The 24,868-nt window shown below is 40.7% G+C and overlaps 1 protein-coding gene across 2 annotated transcripts in view; it reads left to right on the top strand.

Moving 5' to 3' along the window:
* Positions 1 to 316: 316 nt before the first annotated feature.
* Positions 317 to 24,868, top strand: part of nova2 (NOVA alternative splicing regulator 2) — an 80,063-nt gene continuing 55,511 nt past the window's right edge. The window contains exons 1-3 of one of the 2 annotated variants that reach the window (XM_026193129.2): positions 317 to 1,645; positions 4,282 to 4,350; positions 23,906 to 24,049. In XM_026193129.2, coding sequence (XP_026048914.1) covers positions 1,489 to 1,645; positions 4,282 to 4,350; positions 23,906 to 24,049 — 370 coding nt within the window. In that variant the 5' untranslated portion in view covers positions 317 to 1,488. The remainder of the gene's footprint in view (positions 1,646 to 4,281; positions 4,351 to 23,905; positions 24,050 to 24,868) is intronic. The other variant, XM_026193130.2, reaches the window with a different exon arrangement.

Below are 24,868 nucleotides of genomic sequence, written 5' to 3'. Positions count from 1 at the left end.
AAATTTAAGGCAGAAATCAGCTGCAGGTTTCCACGTGTGTCCGAGGCGGCCTGCCTCGGCCTTTACAGACCTTCAAACAGCCGCAGCGGGACCTTCAAGCTCCCGTTCAGCCATAATTGCATTTGCCGCTGTAACGGAGTAAAAACCCGCCGCCGCCGCATCCTTCGCTCTCCGTCACGTGACTCCGCCGGCAGAACATATCCGAGTCCTTTCCGTTTTTCTGGACTAACGCAGCCTCCAGCTTCGGCCAATCGCGTCTCGGCGGAGGCGTCTCTCTCTCCCCCTCTCTCACTCCCTCTCTCAGTTTTTCGCTTTCTTTCGTGATGCTTTCAGTTTCTGTCGAAAATCAGTGATTCTGAGCTTCGCGCGCACTCAATTTTGTCGGGTTGCTTGAGCGCATTACGCATCGTTTCTCTTTGGCCTGTTTAGCTTCGGCTAAAGCGTTTGCTTGCTGTATTTCATTTAACCTCATTCGGTGCAACTAAATTTGAGTCTTGGATCACGAGATGGTGAAAAGTGTTGTAACACAGCGCGGCTGATTATTCATAATTAATATAAAAAGGTTTGTTTTTTTTAAATAACGTGCAGATTTTGCAAAGTGAGACATTTGTCCAGTGAAATGGGGAACTGAACAAAGTAAAAAGCAACAATTATTTTTGGTAAAACGTCGGAAATCCGAGGGTGCAGAAAACGAGAAAGGTATCACGAGGCCCTGTGACGTCAGCCGCTCCCCTGCGCTTCCTCCAGCAGCCAGTCAGCGAAGGGATGCTCTGAACGCAAGACTGCAGCATCTTCACCGAGAGAACGAGCAGGAAAAAACGTCTCTTTCTCTGTCTTCCTCCAGCTCCGAATCTCCGGACCCTTCTCACCCCTGGGTGTCTTCGCGACTGGAGCCAGGAAAGGATAAGAAGAACGAAATTCTAATAGCCTAAGAATCGGATTTTTTTTCTATTATTGTTATAATTGCTTCACCGATCACCCTTTCCTTTCTTCTCTCTTCGGCTGATTTCGCCTCTTTGCGCTTTGCGTTGTGTTTTTGTTTTGTTTTGGTTATTGTTCCGTTTCGCTGGTTATTGCAGAGGAGCGCCACCATCCTGTACCGCCTGACATGAGTACTGGTTGCAGCGGAATGATACACATATCCTAGCCCGCTTATCTGAAGGTTGATGGAACTGTGACGCTCCACTGGCACGTTTTTAGTAGCCTAGAAGTCGCTCCATCTGCAGAGGTCTCCCGTTTTCTCCCTCTCTGAGCCGCTCCAGCGTTTCTTTCTTTCTGCCCCTGCGCAGCATCTCTCTGTACGCACGGCGCACCACGGAGAAACGCGCAGCTAACCTACCCCGTTCGTAGGAAACAGGCGTATTTTGCAATTCCTAAATCGCTTTTACCCTCTCCAAGGACTCATCTGCACGGCTACGCTGCGTAAAAAAACGGAAAGGGGGGATTTAAACGCAAACGCAGCCTAAGCATCCAAGAGCAAGCTCGAAAATGATGGCCGGCGGAGCAGTACAACAAAACGGCATTTTCTCAAATCCTCACCATCACAATCAACAACCACACATGGAGTCCGATCCCCCGGACTCACGTAAAAGACCCCTGGAGACCCCAACGGAAGCCAGCAGCACCAAACGTACAAACACGGGAGGTAAGAGCGGGGATGCGGGAGCTGTTCGGGTTTCGGTGAATGTTGCTTCGTCTTGAGGCAGGCAGAGAGAAAGGAGAGCAGGTTGATCTGATTCTTGATGTGCACTATGGCGTGGTGGAAGGGCAAATTCACACATTTAGGGAAATAAAATAAAATGATACAGGGCAAATTTTAGGGAGACCGTCTTTTTTTTATTATTCGCTTCGTCATAAGCGACAGTCATTTTCCATCAGTATTAAAATAATCACGGGTCGCCGCATTTGATGGAAAGGAAACAATGAGAGGGACTTGGGGGTGGGGGGTGTTATTTGGAGGGAAGCCGTCGCTTCCCCTCTTGCACATCCTGGATGATTTAGCCTCTTTACATCAGCCGAATTGGGTGTTTTTATTGCGTCTTAAGATTTACGCGCAGCCACAGCGGCCATGCTGGAGCCAAAATGAGGATGTAAACAAGTGAAAGCCAGATCAGACTAGTGCGTGATCGCAGGGTCTCATCCCGTCGACGGATGACCTTGTGATAATCTCACACATCAGCCACCATCGCCGCTTTGTGTACAATTACACAAGCGGATAAACAAGCGGACTCATATTAACAGCAGCCCTGTGGCGAGCTAGGGAAAACAGGGGGAATCCAGAGCAGTTTAGAATGCGACAGTCTGTGTTAATGCAGTGTGTCAGGGAGAGGATATTTTTATCATTCATTGTTGTCCTGATTTTAATATTCTGCGGCTGGAAGGGAAAGCTGATTTCTTTTCCACTAATTTCTTCGATCAATGATTTCTTCATTATTCTCTGGTTTGATGAAATATGGATATGTCACCATGGTAATCACCATATTTGGTTTTTTGTTTACATGCTGTCATGCGCCAAGCATTCCCATCATTACAACCATCAGTAGCCTATCCTGGCCATGCACCCTATCATGGACATTTGGACATACAATACACCTTTAAATGTGCTATTTATACTCAGCAAAAAGATCATAAAGGTTTAGGAGACTTTTTAAAATGCTGCTGGAGATTCTGGGAGTGTGCTTAAATAGTTAGATTCTATAGGTTTTAATGGGACCTGATCTTTTAGTGCAGAGAGTTCAATCTGACTATGATTGTGAAGACTGAATATTTGTAATGCCAGTTAAACTGATTTGAAGACTATAGTTATATGCTTAAGGTTAAGATACCTAACGTGTTCTCTAATGTGGAGTTTGTTAGAGTTTAGTCCCAACTGTAATTCTCACCAGGGCCTTAAAGATTGCAAAACAGCATTTAAAATTTTAGCTTTAAACTCTGAAATGTCTTCAGTGTTAAACTGAATTCCCTGAACAAACAGAACAAAACAAAAAAACGCCCCAGGGAATGTAATTTTCATTGCAGGTAATTCTGCCCGTATATTAAAGAGGAACCTCCATCGTATTAGAGAGGGTGAGCATGACTGAGCTGTGATTGTTGGCCTAATTTCTCAGTCTTGATTTGAAATGGTCAGAAGATTTGGCTTCGCTCAGTTAGTGCAACTGTTATGGCTGCTGTAATACGATCTAAACATAAACTCTCGCAGATCCATAGGGCTTAAGTGCCCTGTTCCTTTTGGATGACAATGACAGGTGGCATAATGTGAAATTTGAAAACAAACTTGTGTTTAGTGCGAGCTAAGCGACAGACTCCTCTGGATTACTGAAATTCATGTTCTGGTAGATTTTTGCATGACTTGGCCCCGGTGAAAAAAAAATCAGGACGGCCATTTATAACAGATTCTTCAGGTCCCACCAGGAAACATGACAGCCATCCTCAGGAGTAATAATTAGACAGCGAGCGAGGAGAGTCCGACTGAGGAGGTGTGAGCTGCAGGTTCGCCAGCAGTGTTTAACTCCAGATCGATGCAGCACTCAGAGCACTAAAGGCTCCTCCTCACTGTATGTAAAAAGCCCAGGCGGCCCCTCTGGGGACTTTCTTCCTGCCTGCGTAACACTCAGGCCGCTTGTCTATTTAGACAAATGAAAAGGTTGGAACGATGATGATGATGATGATGATGAGACAGCTAAACAGACTCAGGCAGAGGGGACGGCTGCAGTGCTGCCAGGTCAGCCAGCAACATCAGGCCGATGATCCGATAGCATTTGGTTGAAAATGAACAAGTAGCTCCTACACACACACACACACACACACACACACACACACACACATGCAAAACTACAGCAACAAAGAGGAATCAGAGCTTGGTTGTGGGTCTATTGTGACAAATTTTGCACTGACAGTAAACTCTACTCTGTTCTGAAAATGCATTTTTGTTTGAATTTTAATCAGAGTATTTGGTCTTGGTGATTTAAAGCTAGAATTCTCTGGATAACAGCGTTGAGCCTAACCTAGATTTTTACTTGGATTGAGATACGCAAAGTGTTTGTATGCCTGACTCTTGATGGAGAGAAAACATTCACCATGTAACGGCTGATTTTAGCCAAGCAGAAGCTATATTTTTTCACAGAGAACATGCTTTTGTATTTGATATTTTTAAGCTGCACCCACGCTGCAGTTGTAAATTTAGAAATCAAAGTGGTGCTAAGAGATCATAATAATGGTTGTTTTTATGTATGATTAGTTTACACCACACACTCCCCACCCCTGTGCTTCCTCTCTCTGTAGTGGCCTTCCTGCAGCCCCTATTTGAAACTGAAGGCATTGTATTCCCTCACCAAGAAACTGAGACTCATGGTAAGAGAGACTTTGATTTTGATCTTCTACCTGTTTTATAATCTTTACTGTGAAATTCTGATTCACAACACAGACTTAATTTGCAAAATCCTGGAGTAAAGAAAAGATATAGGGCCTTTAATGAGGTGATCTGACTGCTGCAGGGCCTGATATTTAAATAGGATTTAAAGCAACATTTAACACCCTCATATCCTGCTCATGATTCAGGATAATGCATGCTGATGTTTTTTATATTGTATGTTACCAGTTCCATAACATTCATTGTCATGCTTTTTATACAAATCCAGTGTTTCTTTTGTCATGATACTCAACATTGCTGCTCAGATGATGACCTTTGACCTCATGCTAGCCATGCCATCAAAGCATTTGGGTTTACGACCGCTGATGTATTGTTGAAATGTTCATTCACTGTTCACTGTGGTTAAATTGTGCTGCAGCGTGCACCGTGCAGCTGCTGCTGGGTAAGAGATGCATAACAGGAAGACTGAAGCTTTATTGAGTAGACCTAAAAAAGAAGGAAAAAAACTTTTTAAATCAAAGAAATTTATCTTTATCAGAGTTTTAAAATATTTTGAAGTCCTTTTTTTCCTCCAACAGCTGCAACTTATAAATATGTCCAGATGCAGATTTTAATGCCAGGGCATTTCCATTCGTATCAATCAGATCTGCTGCGTTCATTAGAAGCGAGAGAATGCGTTCGGGTCAAAAATGATGAGAAAAGATGGACCTGGATTTTTCCAGTGTCCAGGGTTTATCCAAATATCTGTGTGTGCGTGTTTGTGTGTGAGAGGGAGTGAAGAAAAAGGCAAGCGACAGGAAGAAGGAGCTGGTCTGCTGTCAGACTGTAGATAGGACAACATGGGACAGCTATAGCCCTGCAGGTCATAAATCACAGCTATGCCTTATAAAAAAGCTGAAGGTCTTAAAGACGGAAAGATCAATGAGGACCTGCAGTCGCTGCTGTTCACAAGCTCCCACCCCCACCACGGCTTTAATCCACCAGCCCGAGCCCATTCTTATCTCTGCGCCTCCCGCTCCCCTCACTGCGTCCAGCAGGGTTCTTCTAGATATTAAAGAATCTCAGAGTTCCCTTTTATCGTGTACATATATGATCAGAGACGTTTAATGAGCTCATTCATGCTTAATCCGGTTTCCTATGTTTAAATAGATTATTTACAAAGACGGGCTTGATCATGATGAATTCAAAGGATAAATATCCTCCAGTAGTTTCATGATTTATACATTTGGTGCCACTCAGGGTTCAATATTTTAATGTGTTAATGTGCTTTGGTCTTTTCCTATCATTTAATTGTATATATATATATATATATATATATATACATAGCTATGTGTGATGTACAGCTTTACATTTAATTTTTTCAGCTTAGCTTTAAAAGAAGTATACTGTTATTAATTTGAAGTATTTGTGTTATGTGCAGTGAACTGTAGCCACTTGAAAATAGATCCATAACTCACTAAAAAGCTTTTTATAACATGAAATATTTTCCAGTGCTTCATGTAGAGAATGTTTTTTGCATTATAATATTTTATCAAAGCGTCCTGGAAGTTCCATGTTTTTCATTCACTTTAATCCAAGTAAGATGTAGCATCCAGCACCATAGGTTAAAGCACCGGATTGATTTGTTTGGGCAAATGCAAAGAACCAGTACATACAAATACCCAGAAACAGCCTTTCAGTCTAAAAGAAATTACTGTGATTCAGTCCACTGAAAACAAATGCAGCTTTCAGGGGAAAAACCTGCTTGTATAAGCCATTAAGAAGCCTTACGTAAGCACCAACCAAATAAACTGGAGTGGGTTTTTTTGTTTTGTTTTTTTGATTTTCATGTAGGTGATCAGGAAACCAACATGTGACTGTGTGGGAGGTGTGCAGGTTTATCAGCTTGGATAAGTTTGCTGACCTTGGTGTACAGAGATTCTCAGTTCTTTAATTATAAGCCTTTAATGTTTTTTTTTCTTCTTTCCCCTCTTTTTTCCCTCCTTGTCTTCTCTGCTGCCTTTAAGATATAATACATTCATTTAGTAAATGGATGGACTGGCAAGCAAGTGCTGGGAAGAAGAAGGAGGGGCTTGAAATGCCCTTGCCAAGTGACATTAGGGGACTAGACTAGCAGTACACTCAAAGCTTTCCGTGTGTGTGTGTGTTATATGTTCAACTTCGGGTACAAAAAGCAAAGATGAAGTTTAACGAAAAAGATGAGGTGGTGTGTAAATGATATGTGGCGCTGCATGCACACACTTACAGTAGCAGACCCAGAGTCAGACTGTGACTCGAGCCTTGACTATGTGAGACAAGGCCTTTGATGGTATTGATCTGAGTGTTTTCTGTTGCTCCTGGAGCTGAGCTGTGCATCCTTTTTTGGGCCATCCATACAAAGGAGGACAGTCTTCCTCACATTGATCGTCCGTCTGGTTGAGGAGGAAGAAACCCCGTCACCACCCGGACCGAGTTTCACTCTTAAATTCAGCTAAAACTGCTTCAGTCTGAGCCAGATTGAAGAAAATAAGCTCATATCTTAAATTAAATATCAACACGTTACAACTGTTGATGCTATCTTACAAAATATGCACGGTTGTATTTTTTCCTGCCGTTAAACTCAAGCTGATATTTTTGGTAAATATAACGACTGATAGCGCTCCCGCTCGTCCTTTAGCGCGAGAATCAGAACACAGCGTTCTCCTCTGCGACACGCCTGTTTTGTTCACTCGTAAGCGTTCCTCGCCCGCTCCCTTTCCTCTCTCCTAGGTTCATTCGTTCTATCTTCCTCTCCTCTTCATCCATACTAATCATGCTCTATTCAGACCATCATGACTCCACTCTCCTCCTCCTCCTGTCCTCCTTCACCCTCGTCCTCCCATCATTTCATCCCCCACCCGCTCATCAATTGCTGGCTGCTATTGACGACGCTCACTCGGCAACTGTTTCCGAGGCTGTCAATCGATTTGGAGCCGCCATCGACTTGAATCTGCCACCGGTAGCTGCAGTTCTCCTTCTCCTCTATTCTCTCCTCTTCTTCTTCTTCTTCTTCTTCTTTTTTTTAAGCCACTGCGTCAAAAAAAAAAAAAGCAAAGAAGCCATTGTACAGGGTGGGGTGAAGGCACTGAGAGGTGCTAATGTTCCCACAAAGGGAAGCATGTGATTGGTTTAGCGAGACATCGGTCACAGCTAGCTGGTCGCTGATAGGTGAGGAGAGCTGAGCGGCGATAAATATGGATGAGGGAGCGATGAAAGGGCCGATGTAAGGAGGACAACTGGAAGGGCCCCCCTGCTCTGAAATAGCCTCGGTCTATGAACAATACACACCACTTTTCACACACACTCTGAAGAGAGAGAAAGCAGGCGGCTTCGGCTATCTTTGTTAGCGTCGCCGCCGTGTCTGCTTCGATTTCTACGCAGACGCCCTGATCACAGCACATATGGAGGCAGTATGCAGGCATTTGATTGGTTCTCCCCAAATCGCTATTCAAACTGAAATTCTGCCGCACGATGTTTGTCTTATCTCAGATAAGCTCTTTCAGGCACGTGATAAATCGGTGGAGGAACCCATTCTCTTTCTATAATTATTTGCCTCCTGCAGGTGTTGCTCTAACGCAGGCGTCTTTTAAGTTTTATAATTTTGTAATTTATTCTCATTTTTGTTGCGAAATTGTTTGCATGTAACCCGAGCCCCTCCGGCATCATTTTTAAATTGAGATGTTGCTTCTCTGCAAACTTCTACGCGGTTGCTGGCACAAAAACAAATGAGAGTATCTGCATGCTGCTGGCGTTTGAATCGTCTCGATGCCTTTAGGGATGTTCGTGTGCGATTTTTTGGATATTGACTTCAAACTTTAGATGTAAAAACTTTATGAGACATTAATATGTTCTAAAGCAAGCAATTAAAAAAATGAACGCTCCTTCTGTGCTGCGGAGGTGTCAGCTAAAATGAAGGACGCAGATGCTGGAGTGAAATTAAAGAAAAGGTGAAGCAGAGACATTTCCTCCTGCTCGCCTTCCTCTGTGAGTTCTCTGTGTTTATGAGCGACGATGGCTATCTCTCAGAATGAAGACAGCTGGTCAGAGCCTCACTGCTGGAGTGCTTTACGTCTCTGTGTGTGTGTGTGTGTCTGTCTGTGTGTGTGTGTGTGAATGCTTCTTTCCAACAAAAGAGAAGAGGACTGGAGGGGTTGTGTTAGACAAAGCCTGCCCCCCTTAACTGTCCCTGCTTAGAGGAGATGAATATTTTCCAAGTCCCCAGAGCTGTGAACCTCCATACCAGAGCCCCCCTTTCCCTCATCCAAGGCTGTGTTCACACTGCTACACTTAAGATGTTTCCCCCTCATGTGGGTTTCATATTTACATTTGACCCATATTATTTTCTAAAGACAGATTGGGGTATTTGGTACTGATATCTGTCATTATCGTTGGATTTTCAGAAGTTCCCCTAGATATTTAATCTCGTCAGAGTGGAAAAAATATCTAAAGGGGGATTGAGGCCATTGTTGTACTGGAAAATTAGTTGCTGGAATCCAGATTAACCCCTATTTTTATGCTTGACTTAATTCTGATTAAACCCTTCACATAAAGGTATATCAAAAAGTTGTGGCTCCTAAATTATAGACATATTTTAACCATTGAAATAAGTGCCAGAAAATGCTTTTTTTTTTAAGTGAGTGTTTAGTGAACCTCCAGATGAAATTAAAAACAAAATAAATGTGACTTTTAATTTGTATCAAATTTGCAACATTCAGTTTATTCCATTACAAATGTTGTGTGATTTATTTATTTTTTTTAGGGAGGAAAAAATCAAACTGATGACGCAGAAATGTCAAAAACTCACAAAAACTAATGTATGAAATATGACACACTTAAATAATCTAATTTACATTTGATCTTTTTAATGTTTAAATCCAAGAATTGGTTAAGGAATTAACATTTTCAATTTACTTTTTAAAATCTACTAATACTGATAAATAGAAATTCAGGTTTCTGAAACTGAATTACAGCAAAGCAAAAACATCAAAACGTGTTGAAAAAGATTGAGAGAAAATATTTTTCTTTTAAATAAATGAACATTGATCCTACAGTTGAAGACTATAACAGATATATCTATATACTTGAAATCTTTCTATTGTTTTCGTGTTGGTTATATCAGAAAACCTCGCTTAAGAGACATTTTACTGACAAATGTCATTCAGCAGTGTAACATTCATAACTGTGATTCTTCAGATAGAGTATACTCCAATCATGTCATTTCTGTAACAACAAACCTCTTAATTCTGAATCATAACAGGCACTAGTGTGCATTTTCTGAATTTCCAAAGCCTTTGGTCAGGAGCTCTCTACATACTTCCAAAAAATCAGGTTTTTGCATAATATTCATAGCAGAATATGACCAAGTATCAGGGGAGTAGAGCACAAGTGCCAGAAGAAAAGAGCTACCAAACACTTACAAAATAATGAAATGACTGGACATGTAATTTACAAACTAAAACTTCAGTTAAGTGGTGACTTTAAGTGTGCTTGTTTGAGTGAAGCGTTTGAGGAAAAGTAACAGAATACGAGAAAGGCTTTGTGATCTTCAACCTTCCTACCCTGCCTGTGCAGGCCTGTGGACACCAGATCCTGGGATTTGAGCCCCCAATCCCCCAGCATGGAGAGCCTATTCTGGGCCTGGCGGGTCTGCAGGGGCCTTAGCAACAGATTGGACTGTTTACTCATCCAGATATGCCATGGTGATGAAGGATTTATTATTTATACATGTTGAGATTGGCCTTTCTTGACCTGCAGAGCATATGCAGAGATTTTGCACAATTTAATCAGCCCTAGTTTTTCTGTGGCCGCTCGTGCCTAAACATATCTTTTTAAAAAAACAAAAAACATGGTACTATTATAGAAATGGACACTGGAGTACAGCCGTGTAGTTCGGCCACATGTAACCTTAGTGTCAGGCCTGCTGGTTCCTTTAATGATGACAAACTTTAGGGGTGTCGTGGGTTATCCACATTTTTATTATATCACACAGTCACACAGAAAAAAGATGCAAGTCTTTCATCAAAAAATCCTTTTGGCTCGTAAAAGAAAGTGTGTGTACTTCCTGTGTGTGTTGTAACTAAACTGCAGAGTGAAAACAAAGACCCTCATCACAGCAACCAGTAGGGAACCCTGTAGTTACTCAGCTGCACATCTACACAAACACACACACACAGACACACACTCACCATTACCTACTTTGTTCTTTAGTAGCCAGTGGTTTAAAGTTTTAATCCCTCCATTTTCTAGCCCAAATGATTTAATTTCCTTTTTAAAACTGTGTGTGTTTGTGGTTTGTGGTTTGTGTTGAGGGAATCCTGTGGGTTCATGAGCACTGGAAGCTTGCAAGTTTACATCATCTGGGGGGAAAAAAACTAAGTACACAATAAAGCAGAAATACTAAACTAATAATACAAAAGATTAAACGGATTATTAGCTGCCATTTTAAGGCGTGTTTTTAACTCCTTCCTATTCAGCTGTTGTGTTATGTACAGTTTGCATAACACAACAGCTGAACGGGAATGAGTTATCAGTGTGAATCAGGGCATCGGAGGAAAAATACGCACATGAGAGTTTACACTTTTGTAAAAATAACTTTAAGGTCTTCGTAGCCTTACATAAACTAAGTGGATCTCTGCGGCTGTGGGGTTAGAGGTATCTGTGGGGGGGAAAAGAAATTGTTTTAAATGGCTTACTCTGTCTAAAGCTGAAATGACGCTCTCCTGTTTTGATTGTATATCTCTGTAAAGGAAGCATGACTGGTAGATATTTAATCTTCCGCGGCCAGTATTTGCCATATCAGCCCATTATAGAAATGCTGGATTGTAAGTAAGCAAACTGAGCAGCAACTGAGCACCAACTGAGCATGTGCTCATTTATACAAACTGCTCTGTTCAGTCAAACTGTGGCTACTTGTATCAGTTAATAAGTCAACTCTAACTAAAATGTCATGTGACTTAATGACAGTCCACTTAGAACACCATAAAAATGGTGGAGACTAGGGGTGGGCGATATAAACGATATACGATAGGAACGATATAAATTTGGCCAACGATAGAGATTTTGACTATACCGCTCTACGGCGATAGCGCATGTTGATGATGTCATCAAGCTGCGCCTGTTTTGGTTGAAAGCATCGCAGCAGCTGCAACCGATCATCATCTGCAAATTATGCCGACAGTCATAGCAAAGAGATGAAGCACTTTTGGGGAAAGCCAAAAACTGCGCTTCCGTAACATTGATTCATTAATGCTGAATTCTCTCGCAGCTGCTCTATTCCCATGTTGTTGCAGTATATTAATAACTAACCTCGTATTGTGGATGAATAATCTCAGTTGTTCTCCTGACTGAAGTTTGGCCCGTGTATAGCATCCTGCTATGCGATTGCATTTGTCCCTGACCACCAGAATCCCTCACGTTCACTTTTATCGAGTGGAAAAAAAGTTGACGTTCATCCTCCAGCTTCACTGTGCTAAAGTTATGCTAACATAGCTGTGTCGCTAGTTTTTGGTCAAGGAAGATGGATCTTTTAACGTCGCAGTGTGGAATGCGAAAACGGAGGCTTTGAAAACAATGACGCATTTTAGTCATATGATGCAGTCATGTGACCAATTCAACTAAGATGGCCGACGGCATTGTACAGCAGTTGTTTTCTTTGCTCTCAATTTTGACAGCCTTATTAAAGATTAATATTAGTTTGTAAATGCTCCAGATAGCTCCAGATAGAAGACATTTTGCCGCGACATTTCAAGGAGCCGGAAAGTAAATAAACGGCAGACGGAAATGATGCAAGTCAAATCATCTTACGTTTCACGCATGCACAGCACAGGAACGTAGCGTTTTCAATGGGGAAGAAAATGATTGAAAAAGATAGTGTGGACATGGAGCGTTTTTAGACGAAAATGCTAATTTCAAATTTATCTGGATTAGTGTAGACGTAGCCTGAGATGACTATTTCTTACCCACAACCCCCCATCATGGCAGATGATTGCCCCTCCCTGGTTCACCTGGAGATTTCTTCTTGTCAAAAGGAAGTTTTTCCTTCCCACTGTCGCCAAGTGCTTGCTCACAGAGCGGCGTCTAATGTTGGGATTCTCTGTGCATTATTTTATGGTCTTGATCTTACACTATGAAGCTCCTTGAGGTGACTGATGTTGTGATTTGGTGCAATATAAATAAAATTGAATTAAATTCAATTGAAATATCAGGGATTGTGTCTTATTTACGTCATGAAAATCCAAGAGTGAAAAGAACTGTGTGAAACTGAGCATTTGGTCATGTTTTATGTGAACCACCAACATACTTTTATCATAAGAAAAGCATACAAGATATCCTGTAAGAGTAAGCATTAAATAATGACTCACTAAATTGTAGAAATGGAAATTAAGGCATACATTACGAGGGATTTTATTGATACCTATACCGAAAAGGATTCTGCTCAAAGTCCCAATTTGTTACTAATTCCCTTTGTGACCACTGAACATTTTTGTTATGAAAAAAAAAAGAAAGATTGATAGAATTTATTTTCAGATTTAAAGCTGTATTATTAACTGAACTGCAGGTAAAGAAAAAGTGTAATAAAAATACTTGCATGTGGTTCTGGTGCCAAAGCGTCACTGCCATGACTTTGAAGTCATTGTTGCGTAATGTGTAACAGAGTAAGTTGATGAATTGAATTGACGAGTACTGAGACATACGGTTTTGATGGAGTTTTGCAACCTGGAGCTGATTCTCAACCAGAACAAGTTCTTGACTCACGCTCCTATTCGCTGTCTTGCTCATGATTGTTGTTGACAAATGAGAAACAGGAGCACTGAGTGAAATGTTCACCTTCCCCAAATTCAGACCTCTGCACACCTGGGCAGCTGCCGCATAACACTGCTGTTTGACTGCCAAACTCAAGCTGTGTTCAAATAAAGTTTAAACTTATAAACGTCTTGTTTAATCGCTTGCAGCTCTCCCTCGATGACATTAAGGTCGTTACGGTATCCTGAAGTGCAGCCTTTTAGGAACGCCACAGAACACCCCCCGCCGTACTTTCTGATAGATAAAACAGTAAGAACTAATCAGTAACAATCACCACTGCTGTAATTACGGTGTTTATCTTGTTCTTATTTGGACTGAAAGTTTACATGCTCATTATGTTGTCAGCATGAAAGAGGCGCTGCACATGAAGGGGGCCGGGACTCTGTATCTCTGATGATTCTTTATTTCAAAAATTGCACAAAATAGTAGCAGAGAACAATGAGTCTGACATCATGCCGAGACATCGGGTTTTTAAAGCATCCCGACGCTGCCGTGAGTCGCCATTAACCTCAGCAGGTGACTCTGGTTTGATTGGCGTGTTTTTTGGCCTGACTCTGCCATGTAACGCTCCTTTAGCATCATCAGCAAACCCAGTGAGCTTTTAGTGATTTCTAGAAAACCAAACATTTTTCTTTTAGCATTTCTGTTACCTTTTTTTCCGGCGAATAAACAAAACACCCACTAGTAGTGTTTTACCACCGCTTTTTAATTCACTGAGCTTTGAGAGGTTGTAACGCGTGGGTGAGCATTGCGTTACCTCTGCTGGAGTATGAGGTCGACACCGGTAGGTCAGATATGGCCAGGAGAGCCTCCAGCTGCTTGTTATGGTTGAGTAGATGAGTACACAGGATTTTCACCTGTATCTTTGGGATGCAGAGTGACACTGAAGCCAGTGTTGTACTGTTGTACTGTACTAAGACTATAACCAAACTGATCTCTGTGGGCAGGGTCACGCAATGGTGGGGAAAACACCAGTACCATGAGATAACTAAATAAATAGTGTGATTTGTTTTGAATCAGGGTTATCGTGCATTTGTGGTTTGCTTTTAGTTTTTACCAGGGAATTATATTTAAACTGTCAAAACGATTTTGTGAAGTCTCGTATGAAAGAGCTTCGTAAGTGCGTACTGAGTCAAAACATCACATCCTTAAGTACAGAGCAGAGTTTAGAGACTAATGTGTCTCGGATGTGGAAGGTTCTCTTTATGCCGTGCATTAAGAGCTACGGCTTTGAAAGGCTGAAAGAAAGACAGCGAAAGATGCACAGCTTCTCAAGTTTTTGTCGATGTTTATGTGCTTTAAAAAAGCAGGTAAAACTTGAGGAATGTTCCTAAAACTTTTCCTGTAAACTGTGGTGCAGCGTGGGAGGAGGAGGCAGGTAGCTCTGCACAGATTTCAAGCTTCTTTTTTCATGTCTAGAAGTTCATATTTTTGAAAATTGAGTAACAGCAGTTGTCAAACCTGATAAAAGATTTTTCCAGAAGTGCGATCCAATCCGTGTTATATAACCCTGTTTACCAATCAACACCAGCTCTGCAGTTCTTTTAATGATACAGCTGAGTTCAACAATATGTCATCAACTTAGTGGGCAGGTTTTGTAAACATGTGCATTGGGTTTATATTTTTTAAAAACAGATTGCTAGTGTGGAAAGCTGCCATTTAGTAGATATAAAACATATCTGTGTGATAATAAATGATGATGACAGTCTAATTTTTATATTTTTGTTGGCGATCTTGTTCTATGCATATATAAATAATTTTTTTCTAACTCTTGCCATGGTAACAGGTACAAGTGTTACCTGCAACAGATACAAATGATGAACGTGAGTCACTCTTATTACGTCCTCTTATACGTGATGAGTCACGTTGCCAAGGTGTGTAGGCTTGTTTATGGGACGTCGGAAACGATCTGTTTGCGGAGGAGGTGATTCTGAGTGTGTGCTTCTGTCTGCTTTGTGATCCTTTGTTGTTTGTGTGTGTAAGGCGTTGTGTGTGCGTGTGTGTGTGTGTGTGTGTGTATTTACCAATTCCCCTGCCTTATTAATACGAGCTGGTTATAATTAGCCAGGCTCTATCTAAAGCAGGTCAGTTCAAGGCTTCGTAGTCAAAGTGGGTCACTGCAGCACGGAGAGGAGAGGGGAGGACTGGGATTGTGAAAGAGGCAAGCTGAGAAGATACAGGAGGAAGGAAATGATGAGGGGAAGAAGGAAAAGAAAAGATCACTGGAGGGGAGGAGGGATAAACAAAAAAGCGAAGAGGAGGAACCGAAAGACAGTTTTAGGACACGACCATGTGACATTTTCTCGAGCTGAAGATGGCGAGAATAAATGTTACATCATTGTTGTTGCTATTTGCAGCTAATTACTGATACGCAGCTTGCATGAGATTCTCAAGATACGGTTGTTACTAAAAGGAAAATATTAAGACAGACAAGACAAAGTTATGCAACAAGCTCATGTTTGAAATTTGTGTTATGAAACATCTTTCTGTTGTAAGAATCCTGTGGTGAAGCACGTAGATTATTTTAATGTATTAATATTTAAAAAATAAATATTTTTTTATGGATATATGAACATATAATCTACATATGCCACCATGAATGCAACATTTGACTCTGATCAGCGAAAATGCTTCTGTTCCACATGTGCTGCAGACAGTGCAATGAGTGCTGCAGTAATAAAGCCACTTTCACTGGCAGAAGATGCTGAACATAAATTACCGCAAGCATGTTTTTCTAAAACTCCTTAAATGTACAACTACAGTATGACTCTGTTCAGTTAATGTGCAGAAATCAGAAGGTTGCAGAAGAAGTTAGTGTTACGGAGATTAATTATTACTGTTTCATTAGCTGGTTCGGGTCTGACCTTTCAACCAAACAGTACTAAACTATAGCCAGACCCACTTTTTTTGGTTTGTTTGCCGTGTTAAACCTGACCTATTTAGATTTATAACTGATCAGGTAATTTTGTGTGAGGTAGCTCTGCTTCTAATAAATATTTCTAAAACTTTAAGAGCTTAGGAGATGCAAGAACGTAAAGGAGAGATGGTACAAGCAGATTATATACAGATAAATGTAAAGTAGGACAGTACAAGCTAAAGAGACTGATATAGAAGTGAGGATGATTAGTGAGAGATAGGTAGACCATTACTAGCAGGTGTCTTCGTGTTGGACTTTAGTAACCAGTGGTTCTGAGTAGAAGATCCTTTAATAAACACCAAAAATGTTGCCTTGCTAATGCACAACATGGAATTCAGATGGCACAGGATTTCAAATGAAGAGGTGAAACCTCATTCATCTTATTTATTTGGTTGTTAGTAACCAAACCCAAAAGTGGGTAAACTGAGGTAAGGTTGGTTTTGCTCTCCTCTGGATCCATGTGTGAGCTGTCTGCAGTTTGTATTTCATCACCAGCAGAGCTGAGGAAGGGCAGGGGAGTTTCAGGTTTCCTGTCTGTGTGCTCATGCTTTGACTTGGCTGAACACTCAGAGATGAGAACAGAGCCCACCCAGTAACACTACAATCATTTTGCAAACTCACATGGGTTGAAGCACAGGACAAATGATTGAAAAAACCAAAACCAAACAAAGAGATAACATTTTTAGTATCAAAGAAAGAACACCCACTCTGGAAAAAATAGTAGCTGCAAAACTTTAGGGGAACTTTAGGGTGTCAAGTACCGTAATTGTCGGGCTATAAGCCGCTACTTTTTGCACAAGCTTTGAACCCTGCGGCTTTTAGTCAGGTGCGGCTTTTCTATGGATTTTCCATGATTTTTGTGATATCGTAAGACGATTTGCAGAGGTGTGGACTCGAGTCACATGACTTGGACTCGAGTCAGACTCGAGTCATTAATTTTATGACTTTAGACTTGACTTGAAAAAATGTTGTAAGACTTGTGACTTGACTTGGACTTTTACACCAATGACTTGGGACTTGAATTGGACTTGAACCGGTTTACTTGAAAAGACTTGATATTTTACCCCAAATATAAAATTTAACATGCATATTATATAGAGATTGAAAATGTGACGTCATTCACGGGTAGAACCGCAAAGGATTCTGGGAACTCGTGGCAAGCGGTACTAGCGCACGCAGGCTTTCAATTAAAATCAGTTATACAGCGATAAAAAGAAACACAAGAAGCTGTTGTATTATTAACTGCAATAGCCGGTCGCATGACAGCCACGGGAAGCCGACGGGTAAAGAGATCGGTTGTTATTGGATTACGTCGTTGAAGAGAAATTGTTCAGCCATGTTTCTGAAGTAACAAAGACGCGACTGGATTGCAGCCATTCAAAGACCAAATATAACGTCCCAGAACACTCCAGCTCACAGGTTAGTCTGCTCCAAGCATTTACACGAAGGTCAGTGTTTTTTAGTAGTTAATACGTCATTTTCATAACATAATTGGTGATATAGGTTACAAGCAAGTCTGGCGCTGAACAGAAATTGTCGCGCTATGCTCCTTTGTTTATTGTGCATAAATAGTGAATTGTCCTGACACAATATTGCGTTTCGCTTCTGTTATTATGGTACATTGACAAAAACATATACTTTTATTCACAGGATAAAACAGGGTTTTTGTATCACTAATTGCCCAGTACGATTACAGCATACAGTATTGTTGTCACTGCTACATTTCTGTGATGCTACCAGAAATTATTTCCACTACTAATTAATTACCGTTGAGCTCAAAGGTCCTATTAATAAACGGTTAATGAATGTGTATTTATGACGACGATTTGTGAGACTGGTAAACTTATGATACGTACGATGGTCTTTCGTTCTACACGGTGCATTTCAAGGTCCTGCACCCATCCGTCGGTAAACTGTACCTGGGCTTGTTGCAGTGACCTGAAGTTACTAAACTTCACGAGTGTATGCACTCACTCCAAGAACCGTATGATTATAAATATGCATATAAATATGCTAAGATGAGATAGCTGACTTCATCTAACTAGCAAATGTTTTCCAGGCTACGTTGGTGATACAGTTTTTTTTTAATGTGTATGATATTTTTGTCATGCGATTTTAAAGCCGGTCCTACAACCGCATCCAAGAATAACATGCAGCTTATCTCAGAACTGTCGGTGAAAATTATTCTTGGAGCTAAGTTTAATTGAGCTGCATTTTAAAGAGGTGCAATTTCACAATTTGTGTATATTTTCTAAGTTCACTATTTTGTCATGTGTTGAGAAAAACACAGATTTTAAAATTACATGGTCTAATATTTACATTTAGCATAACTGCAACATTATTTTTTCGTTTTTTTTTTTTAAAGACTCGAAAGGACTTGAAATTCAAAGTTTCAGACTTGTGACTTGACTCGGACTTTTACACCAGTGACTTGAGACTCGACTCTGACTTGCCTGACATTACTTGAGACTTGACTTGAGACTTGAGGATAAAGACTTGAGACTTACTTGAGACTTGCAAAACAATGACTTGGTCCCACCTCTGACGATTTGTTTTGTTTGTTCTGCTGTTGTACGGCACTACGTTGCCTGGCGGAAGGATCGGGGTTCAAGAGTGGTATGTTAGTCACATGTCCGTCCGCCAGGCAACATAGTGCCGTACGAAGTAGCGCGAAAAACAAACTTCAAAGTAGCGCTACGCATTCAGCGGGAGGCGTGGATGACGAGCGGCGATAAACTTGCGAAAAGCAAGTTATGCCCAACTCCACCGGTGGATTCTGACAGCGTGGAAAAGTGCGAAAACATCCACGATCACCAACGGATTTTGAAGGGCTGGACTGCTGCATGATGGAGAGGAGGACACCGCCACGGCCCTTCTGAGGGTGTTCGACTCTGACACTGACAACGAGGATTTCTTTGGTTTTGAAAGTGACAACGAAGGAGAGAAGCGGAGAGTGGATGACGAAGCCATCCTGAGCCTGTTCGTTTCCGACATTGGAGAAGAGGACTTTGGTGGTTTTAGAGCGCAGGAAGAAGAGAAAGATGGTGAATGACTGACTTTTCTTCTTGTTAAAGCCGTGTCACTGCACCTGAGCCTAAAAGGTAGTCCGAATCTATTTTCCTGGTGTGCTGTAGGTTACTGTTATGTACTACATGTGCAAATATGTACCCATAACTTGTTTTTCAAAATATTAATAAAAGGGGTGTGTCTCCAAACAGCCATCTCTTTCCTGACAATTCCCTTTGTGCATATTCTCTTACATATGATAAGTCAACATTGAAACACCTGCGGCTTTTAGTCAGGTGCGGCTAATGTATGTACAAAACAGGATTTTCCCCTGATTTTAGCTTGTGCGGCTAATATTCAGGTGCGCTTTGTAGTCCGGGAAATACGGTAATCGTTTCTCACTGTTTAACAAAAACAGCAAAGGATTAATTGTAAATCAGGCTCTTAGAAATTTCTGGTAATTAAAATTAACGAATGTATGATGTGACAGATTTACATAAAAATTCAGTAAAGCATCTTAAAGTATTGTGACATTGTGGTGGATACAGCACAACACAGAACGCTGTTAAAATGTTGAATGCTGCGTTTCCATAACCGTGTGTGTGGAAGGAGGACGGCAGCAAAGCTGATGTTTCATCATAACTCATGAGAAACTGCGTTCATGGAGACGATATGCAGATGCATCCTAGAATAATATATCACTCAGAGATTACTAAACACTAAAATAACAGTATGCTGTCAGCTTGTATTCTATACAGCGCTGTACTGTATTTTCTTATAGTAAGAAACCATTCTTCGTTGTTAGAGTAAGCACACTTTTATTAATTAACTTGACAGGGAATTTTCTCACTCCTGATCTCAGCTTCACCTCATTCACAGTGTATGTTTTTTGACTACATCAGTGTTAACACATAGTCAAATTTGCTGTCTTTACAGTGAAGAATTAAATTACAGAGTAGTCTGCAAATGGATCAGAGCTGCATTTATTCCACATTTATGTAGTATCGAGTTATAGTAATTACCATTATGCCAAAGCCAACATATAAATCATAATTCTTTTCTGAATTATTTCTGACTTGAGACTTACTAACACAGAGTGCCTGAAAAAGTCAGTCGTTTGTTATAATTAGACCAATTTATCTGTCTTTTTAAATGTCACTGAGCCGGGCCCAGCCGCTCAGAGTTGTGAATATTTCCACCCCTGCTGTTTGACCTAAGTGTGTCCAGCTTGTGCATCCAGCACAGTTGAGAGGAGAAGTCTAATGTAATTGTCCAAAGTAAGTGAAAACACGTGTGGATGTTAAATGGGTGTTAAAATCATTAGTTTGAGATTATATAACCTCACCTGAAATCTTAAAGGAAAGTTTGAGTCAAAACCAGAATCCATCTGGTGCGATTAGTATTCCTATCGCTTTCTTGATGTGATTTTTATTGCACCTGTTTAGAGAACGGAAACTTCTTTGCTGTTTTTGCTGTGCAGACTCTTGAAACCTCAGCAAACTTGCAGTGTGTTTCTCCTCAACGACCGCACTTAATCAAACTGAGCAGGGACCTGATCAGCCATATAAACTGCAAACACCTGTGGGGGTCTGCAGGGCACTTTACTAATTACATTTATTTATAGTTAGGTGTCGCAAACGCCTCCTTTCCACTGCTGTTTTGTGTTACAGGGATTTCGTAGGAATTAGAACTATTAAAAGGCACTTCATTTGAGTCAGCGTGACTGCATGGAATAAATCTTCCGTCCAGATAGCTCTCATCTTTATGCCTCATAGTCAGAGCAGGCATTGTAATGTTTTATATGCATGTCCGTGTTTGTACTTCGGCGTCTCCACTTGTGGATGAAAGACAAAGTAAAGTGCAGTTACAAGGTGCCGTGCCCTTGTGAGAAAGTGCGCCCCTAACAGTAATCCTATTTTAATCTGTCTCTGGAGGATATCTGTCCTGGATTACCAAATATGAAGAATGCTGCTAGGGAGGGAGCACAGACACACTGAATGAGGTAATTTAAAGAGAGAGATGATAGAACAGTTGCTATGGATTCGCAGTCTCATAAAATCGATATTAAAGACTGAAAAAATAGGATTATATAATCTGGTGAGTGTATTGCTCCTAAATCTAGAACTCTTGGCTTAAATCATCGGCAATTTTATTTATTTTGGTGATACAATCAGTTTATAATTACTGACAGTTATTCCTAAGAGTCATTGTTTTATTGAGTTGGTTTGACATGTCACATGAAACCAAAAATACCTTTATTCCTACTGGAGGCAGCTGGGACGAGCTTTGAGATGATTGATGGTACTCCAATAACAAACATGCGAATATAAATTTATTTGTTTTCTAAAAGCTTCCAAAAACTCTCTGAACAGTTTAGATTAGCACTTTTATATTTTAGAACTAGGAAACATTACTGTGTAAAAATGTACAAAACCAAAGGGAACAAAGAGGTTCTCTTCACAGAATAACTGTGTTGCATTCAGCTTTTATTAAATAGGCACAGTGCAGATAGTACGGAGAGACCAAAAAGAAAGCTGGGGAATGACATTTGGTTTGTATCCAGTTAAGAAAGAAGCCAGGGACTCCCTGCTGATGCTATTCATACCCATGTGGTATGTTTCCTAACCTCTAAGCCAACTGATGTCCCTGAGCAAGTTCTCACACTCTGAGACATGACTCAGAAAGATGCGTTTAATTATATTTGTTTATATATGTTTTTGGAAGCATGTTCAGTGTTACTGTACAAAAATGACATTAATGTCCTAACAGGAAAGAATAAGGAAACAAGTATGAGAATATGCTGTGATCTGCAGCTCTTTAATATGACGTATCTTCATTAAGTAGCTATTAAAGATAATTTATATGACAGTATTATTTTTTATATATATAAATCTGTTTTTGCTGCCCAAAATGTTGAAAAATATATTTAAAAAGACAAATTGTGATTTAAGAATTTTGCTGGATCTTAATTCTTTTGAGGGCTAATATTTTCTGCTATTTAACACAAATCTCTTGTCTCTACACAAAGCAATAAAGAATCAAGTGTGAGGTAGTGCTACTCTTTAGTTGACCTACAGCATGTAGATACTACTGAAAAGCAAAGGCCCGTGTTTCGCAGAGGAGCAATGGCTTGCTCTTGCTTTTTCTCTCTCATTTCATTGTCAAAGAAGCTGCAGGCTGCATGGAAAAGGTTGAAGGTTCAGGTCAACGTGTCAGTGAACGTATCCCTGCTCTGAATGAACACAAATCGATTAAGGTGTGCTTTGACCTTTTGGTTTATTCCCTTTCTCCCTTACTTTGTGATTTTTCACAAACCCAAAACATTAACTTGAAAATGTCAGACCTTATTAAGTCAATTCAACACACCTGGAGCTGAGGTTGTTTTCGATTCACATGCAAATATAACATTTCTGTGACAACAGACCGCCACTGTGGAGGCTTTGGGTGAAGTACATTTTGGTTTTGTGCCTCGCTTTCTTTCAATAAATTGCACAGAGCCGAACGTGTTCGTGTATGCTCACCTAGATGTTAAAATCCAGTTGCACTCTTGACTAATGATGGTGCTTATCAAATATTTATTAAAGAGCCAGAAATTATTAGTGGATGCTGTTTCTCAGAGTTGCTCTGCAGATTTGATCTGTTAAAAGGAAACAGTGCCTCTCAAGAAACAATCATTTATCATCATTATTGGCACATTTAGCCAGATGTTAAGTGTTAGAGGCAGCCATTCGGCTTACAGAAGGTTAGATCAACATGCCGATGTTTTTAAATAAATTACATGTCAAATATAAAAACACGGGGGGAGGAGCCAAGGCAAAGATATTAAAACTAGGAATAACTATGTGTAGAACTCTAACAGTTTATGAATGATTATTTCCATTAATCAGTGAAGAAAATAAAGATGAAAGAGACGACATCTTCTTTTCATATCCACGGTTTACACTGTATCCCTTGAAGCAGGTGCAGCTCAGTGTAAGCAGGGGAAAATTTATAAATAATAAAATATCTCGATCTGCGCTGGCCCGCTTTGTGTTTGTTTACGTGAGCTTATTTGCACATGTTAATCAGCGCATTTGTGTGACTGTCATGGCAGCCATGTGGTGCTATGCATCCACAGGGCTGCCCATCGTTTGAATCTGTTTAGCTTGAATAACAAAACCGACGTGCAGCGTATTCCACGGCTCTCCCCTCTCCTCGTGCCAAGAGGGTGACGAGGACCAGATTCCTCGGGCCCAACGCTGAAATTAGATCAGACCAATCTGGGGAGAGTGTTTAGAGGCTCGTGCAATCGGACAAACAGAGAATGGGGAGAGATAACACTGGCACGGACTCATCAGATTATAGAAATAATTAGTTGTCATGGATAACAGTCATCATTTGATGTGATTGGGTGGATTTATGCAGCTTTGGGAGCCTTGGATGGTCGCTTAGGAAGGAGCTGAGGAGGAAAGATGAAAGACAAAGAATTCTGCTTTGGCGTAGCGATGCGGCACCAGCTCGCATCTGTTCTGTCAGACTGTGATTACTGACAAACACTTTCCTTCCACTTCACAGTTTACACAAGTGATGCACTGATTGTGAAATCCTGGGCACATAACGATGTCTGAAGTAACGATTTGGCCTGCAAGAAAAATATACAATCAAAAGGCACGCATGAGGGCAAAGGTTTAAAAAGGCTAAATGCATACTGTAGCTTTTTGTAATGTTCTTCTTTTACAGCTTTGTATTAAAACAACATGAGCTGCAGTAGCTGTCTCTGACTTTTCTTTCCTGTTTCCTGTTTCCTGCTGCAGAGGAAGGCGAGTACTTCCTGAAGGTTTTGATTCCCAGCTATGCGGCGGGTTCAATCATCGGGAAGGGAGGTCAGACCATCGTCCAGCTCCAGAAAGAAACTGGCGCCACCATCAAACTGTCCAAATCCAAAGACTTCTACCCCGGTAAGACACCACGACCTCTGCTATATACGGATGAATGATGGAGGAAAATAAAGGAAAATGTCATCAATAAGAATTTACATGATGGGAAAACTTCAAAGTAAATCATCTGAAATAATGACACAAAATATACCACTGTTTGCAGGATTGTCTGAAATGAACTTTTGAGGGGACTTACCTTAAGTTTATTTTTAAACCGGCAGACAAGCATTCGTTTACAGCTTACATTTTATTTTTCTGTTTAAAGTATCGTATTTATTTTCAGTGCAGTTCACTGAGATATAACTCAGAGAAAAAAAACCCTTTGTTAATATGCTGGTCAATGAATAAATATGTATGTATATATATATATATATATATATATATATATTAGGGGTGCAACGATTCTCGTATCGATATTGAACCGTTCGATACAGTGCTTTCGGTTCGGTACGCATATGTATCGAACAATACAAAATTTTAAATTTATTTTATTAACTTTTCTTCTGACGATGCTGTCTGTGTTGAGAGCTCAGTGGATCTGCGTTCGACTACTCCGCCTAGGCTGCACTGTCGAGCGCAGATCCACTGAGCGCAGCGCAAGCTAGCAAGACAGAAGCTAAGCTCGTTGCAACATGGCAAATTGAACCTCCCCCACCCTCATTCAGATCTGGCCTTTGGAACTATTTTGGTTTTCATGTGAATTATGACCCTGAAGGTAAGCGCGTCATGGACAAAAGTAAAACAGTATGTCGGATGTGCCACGCAATGCTCAATTACATGGGTGGGAACTACTGCGTTAGCGCAGTTAGCTCGTTAACGTGTTGACGCCGTCCAGCCCCA

This window comes from Astatotilapia calliptera, chromosome 14, assembly GCF_964374335.1.
Source record: "Astatotilapia calliptera chromosome 14, fAstCal68.1, whole genome shotgun sequence".
NCBI lineage: Eukaryota > Metazoa > Chordata > Actinopteri > Cichliformes > Cichlidae > Astatotilapia > Astatotilapia calliptera.
The sequence above is the reverse complement of the archived record's forward strand: the minus strand, read 5'-3'. Positions and strand labels throughout refer to the sequence as shown.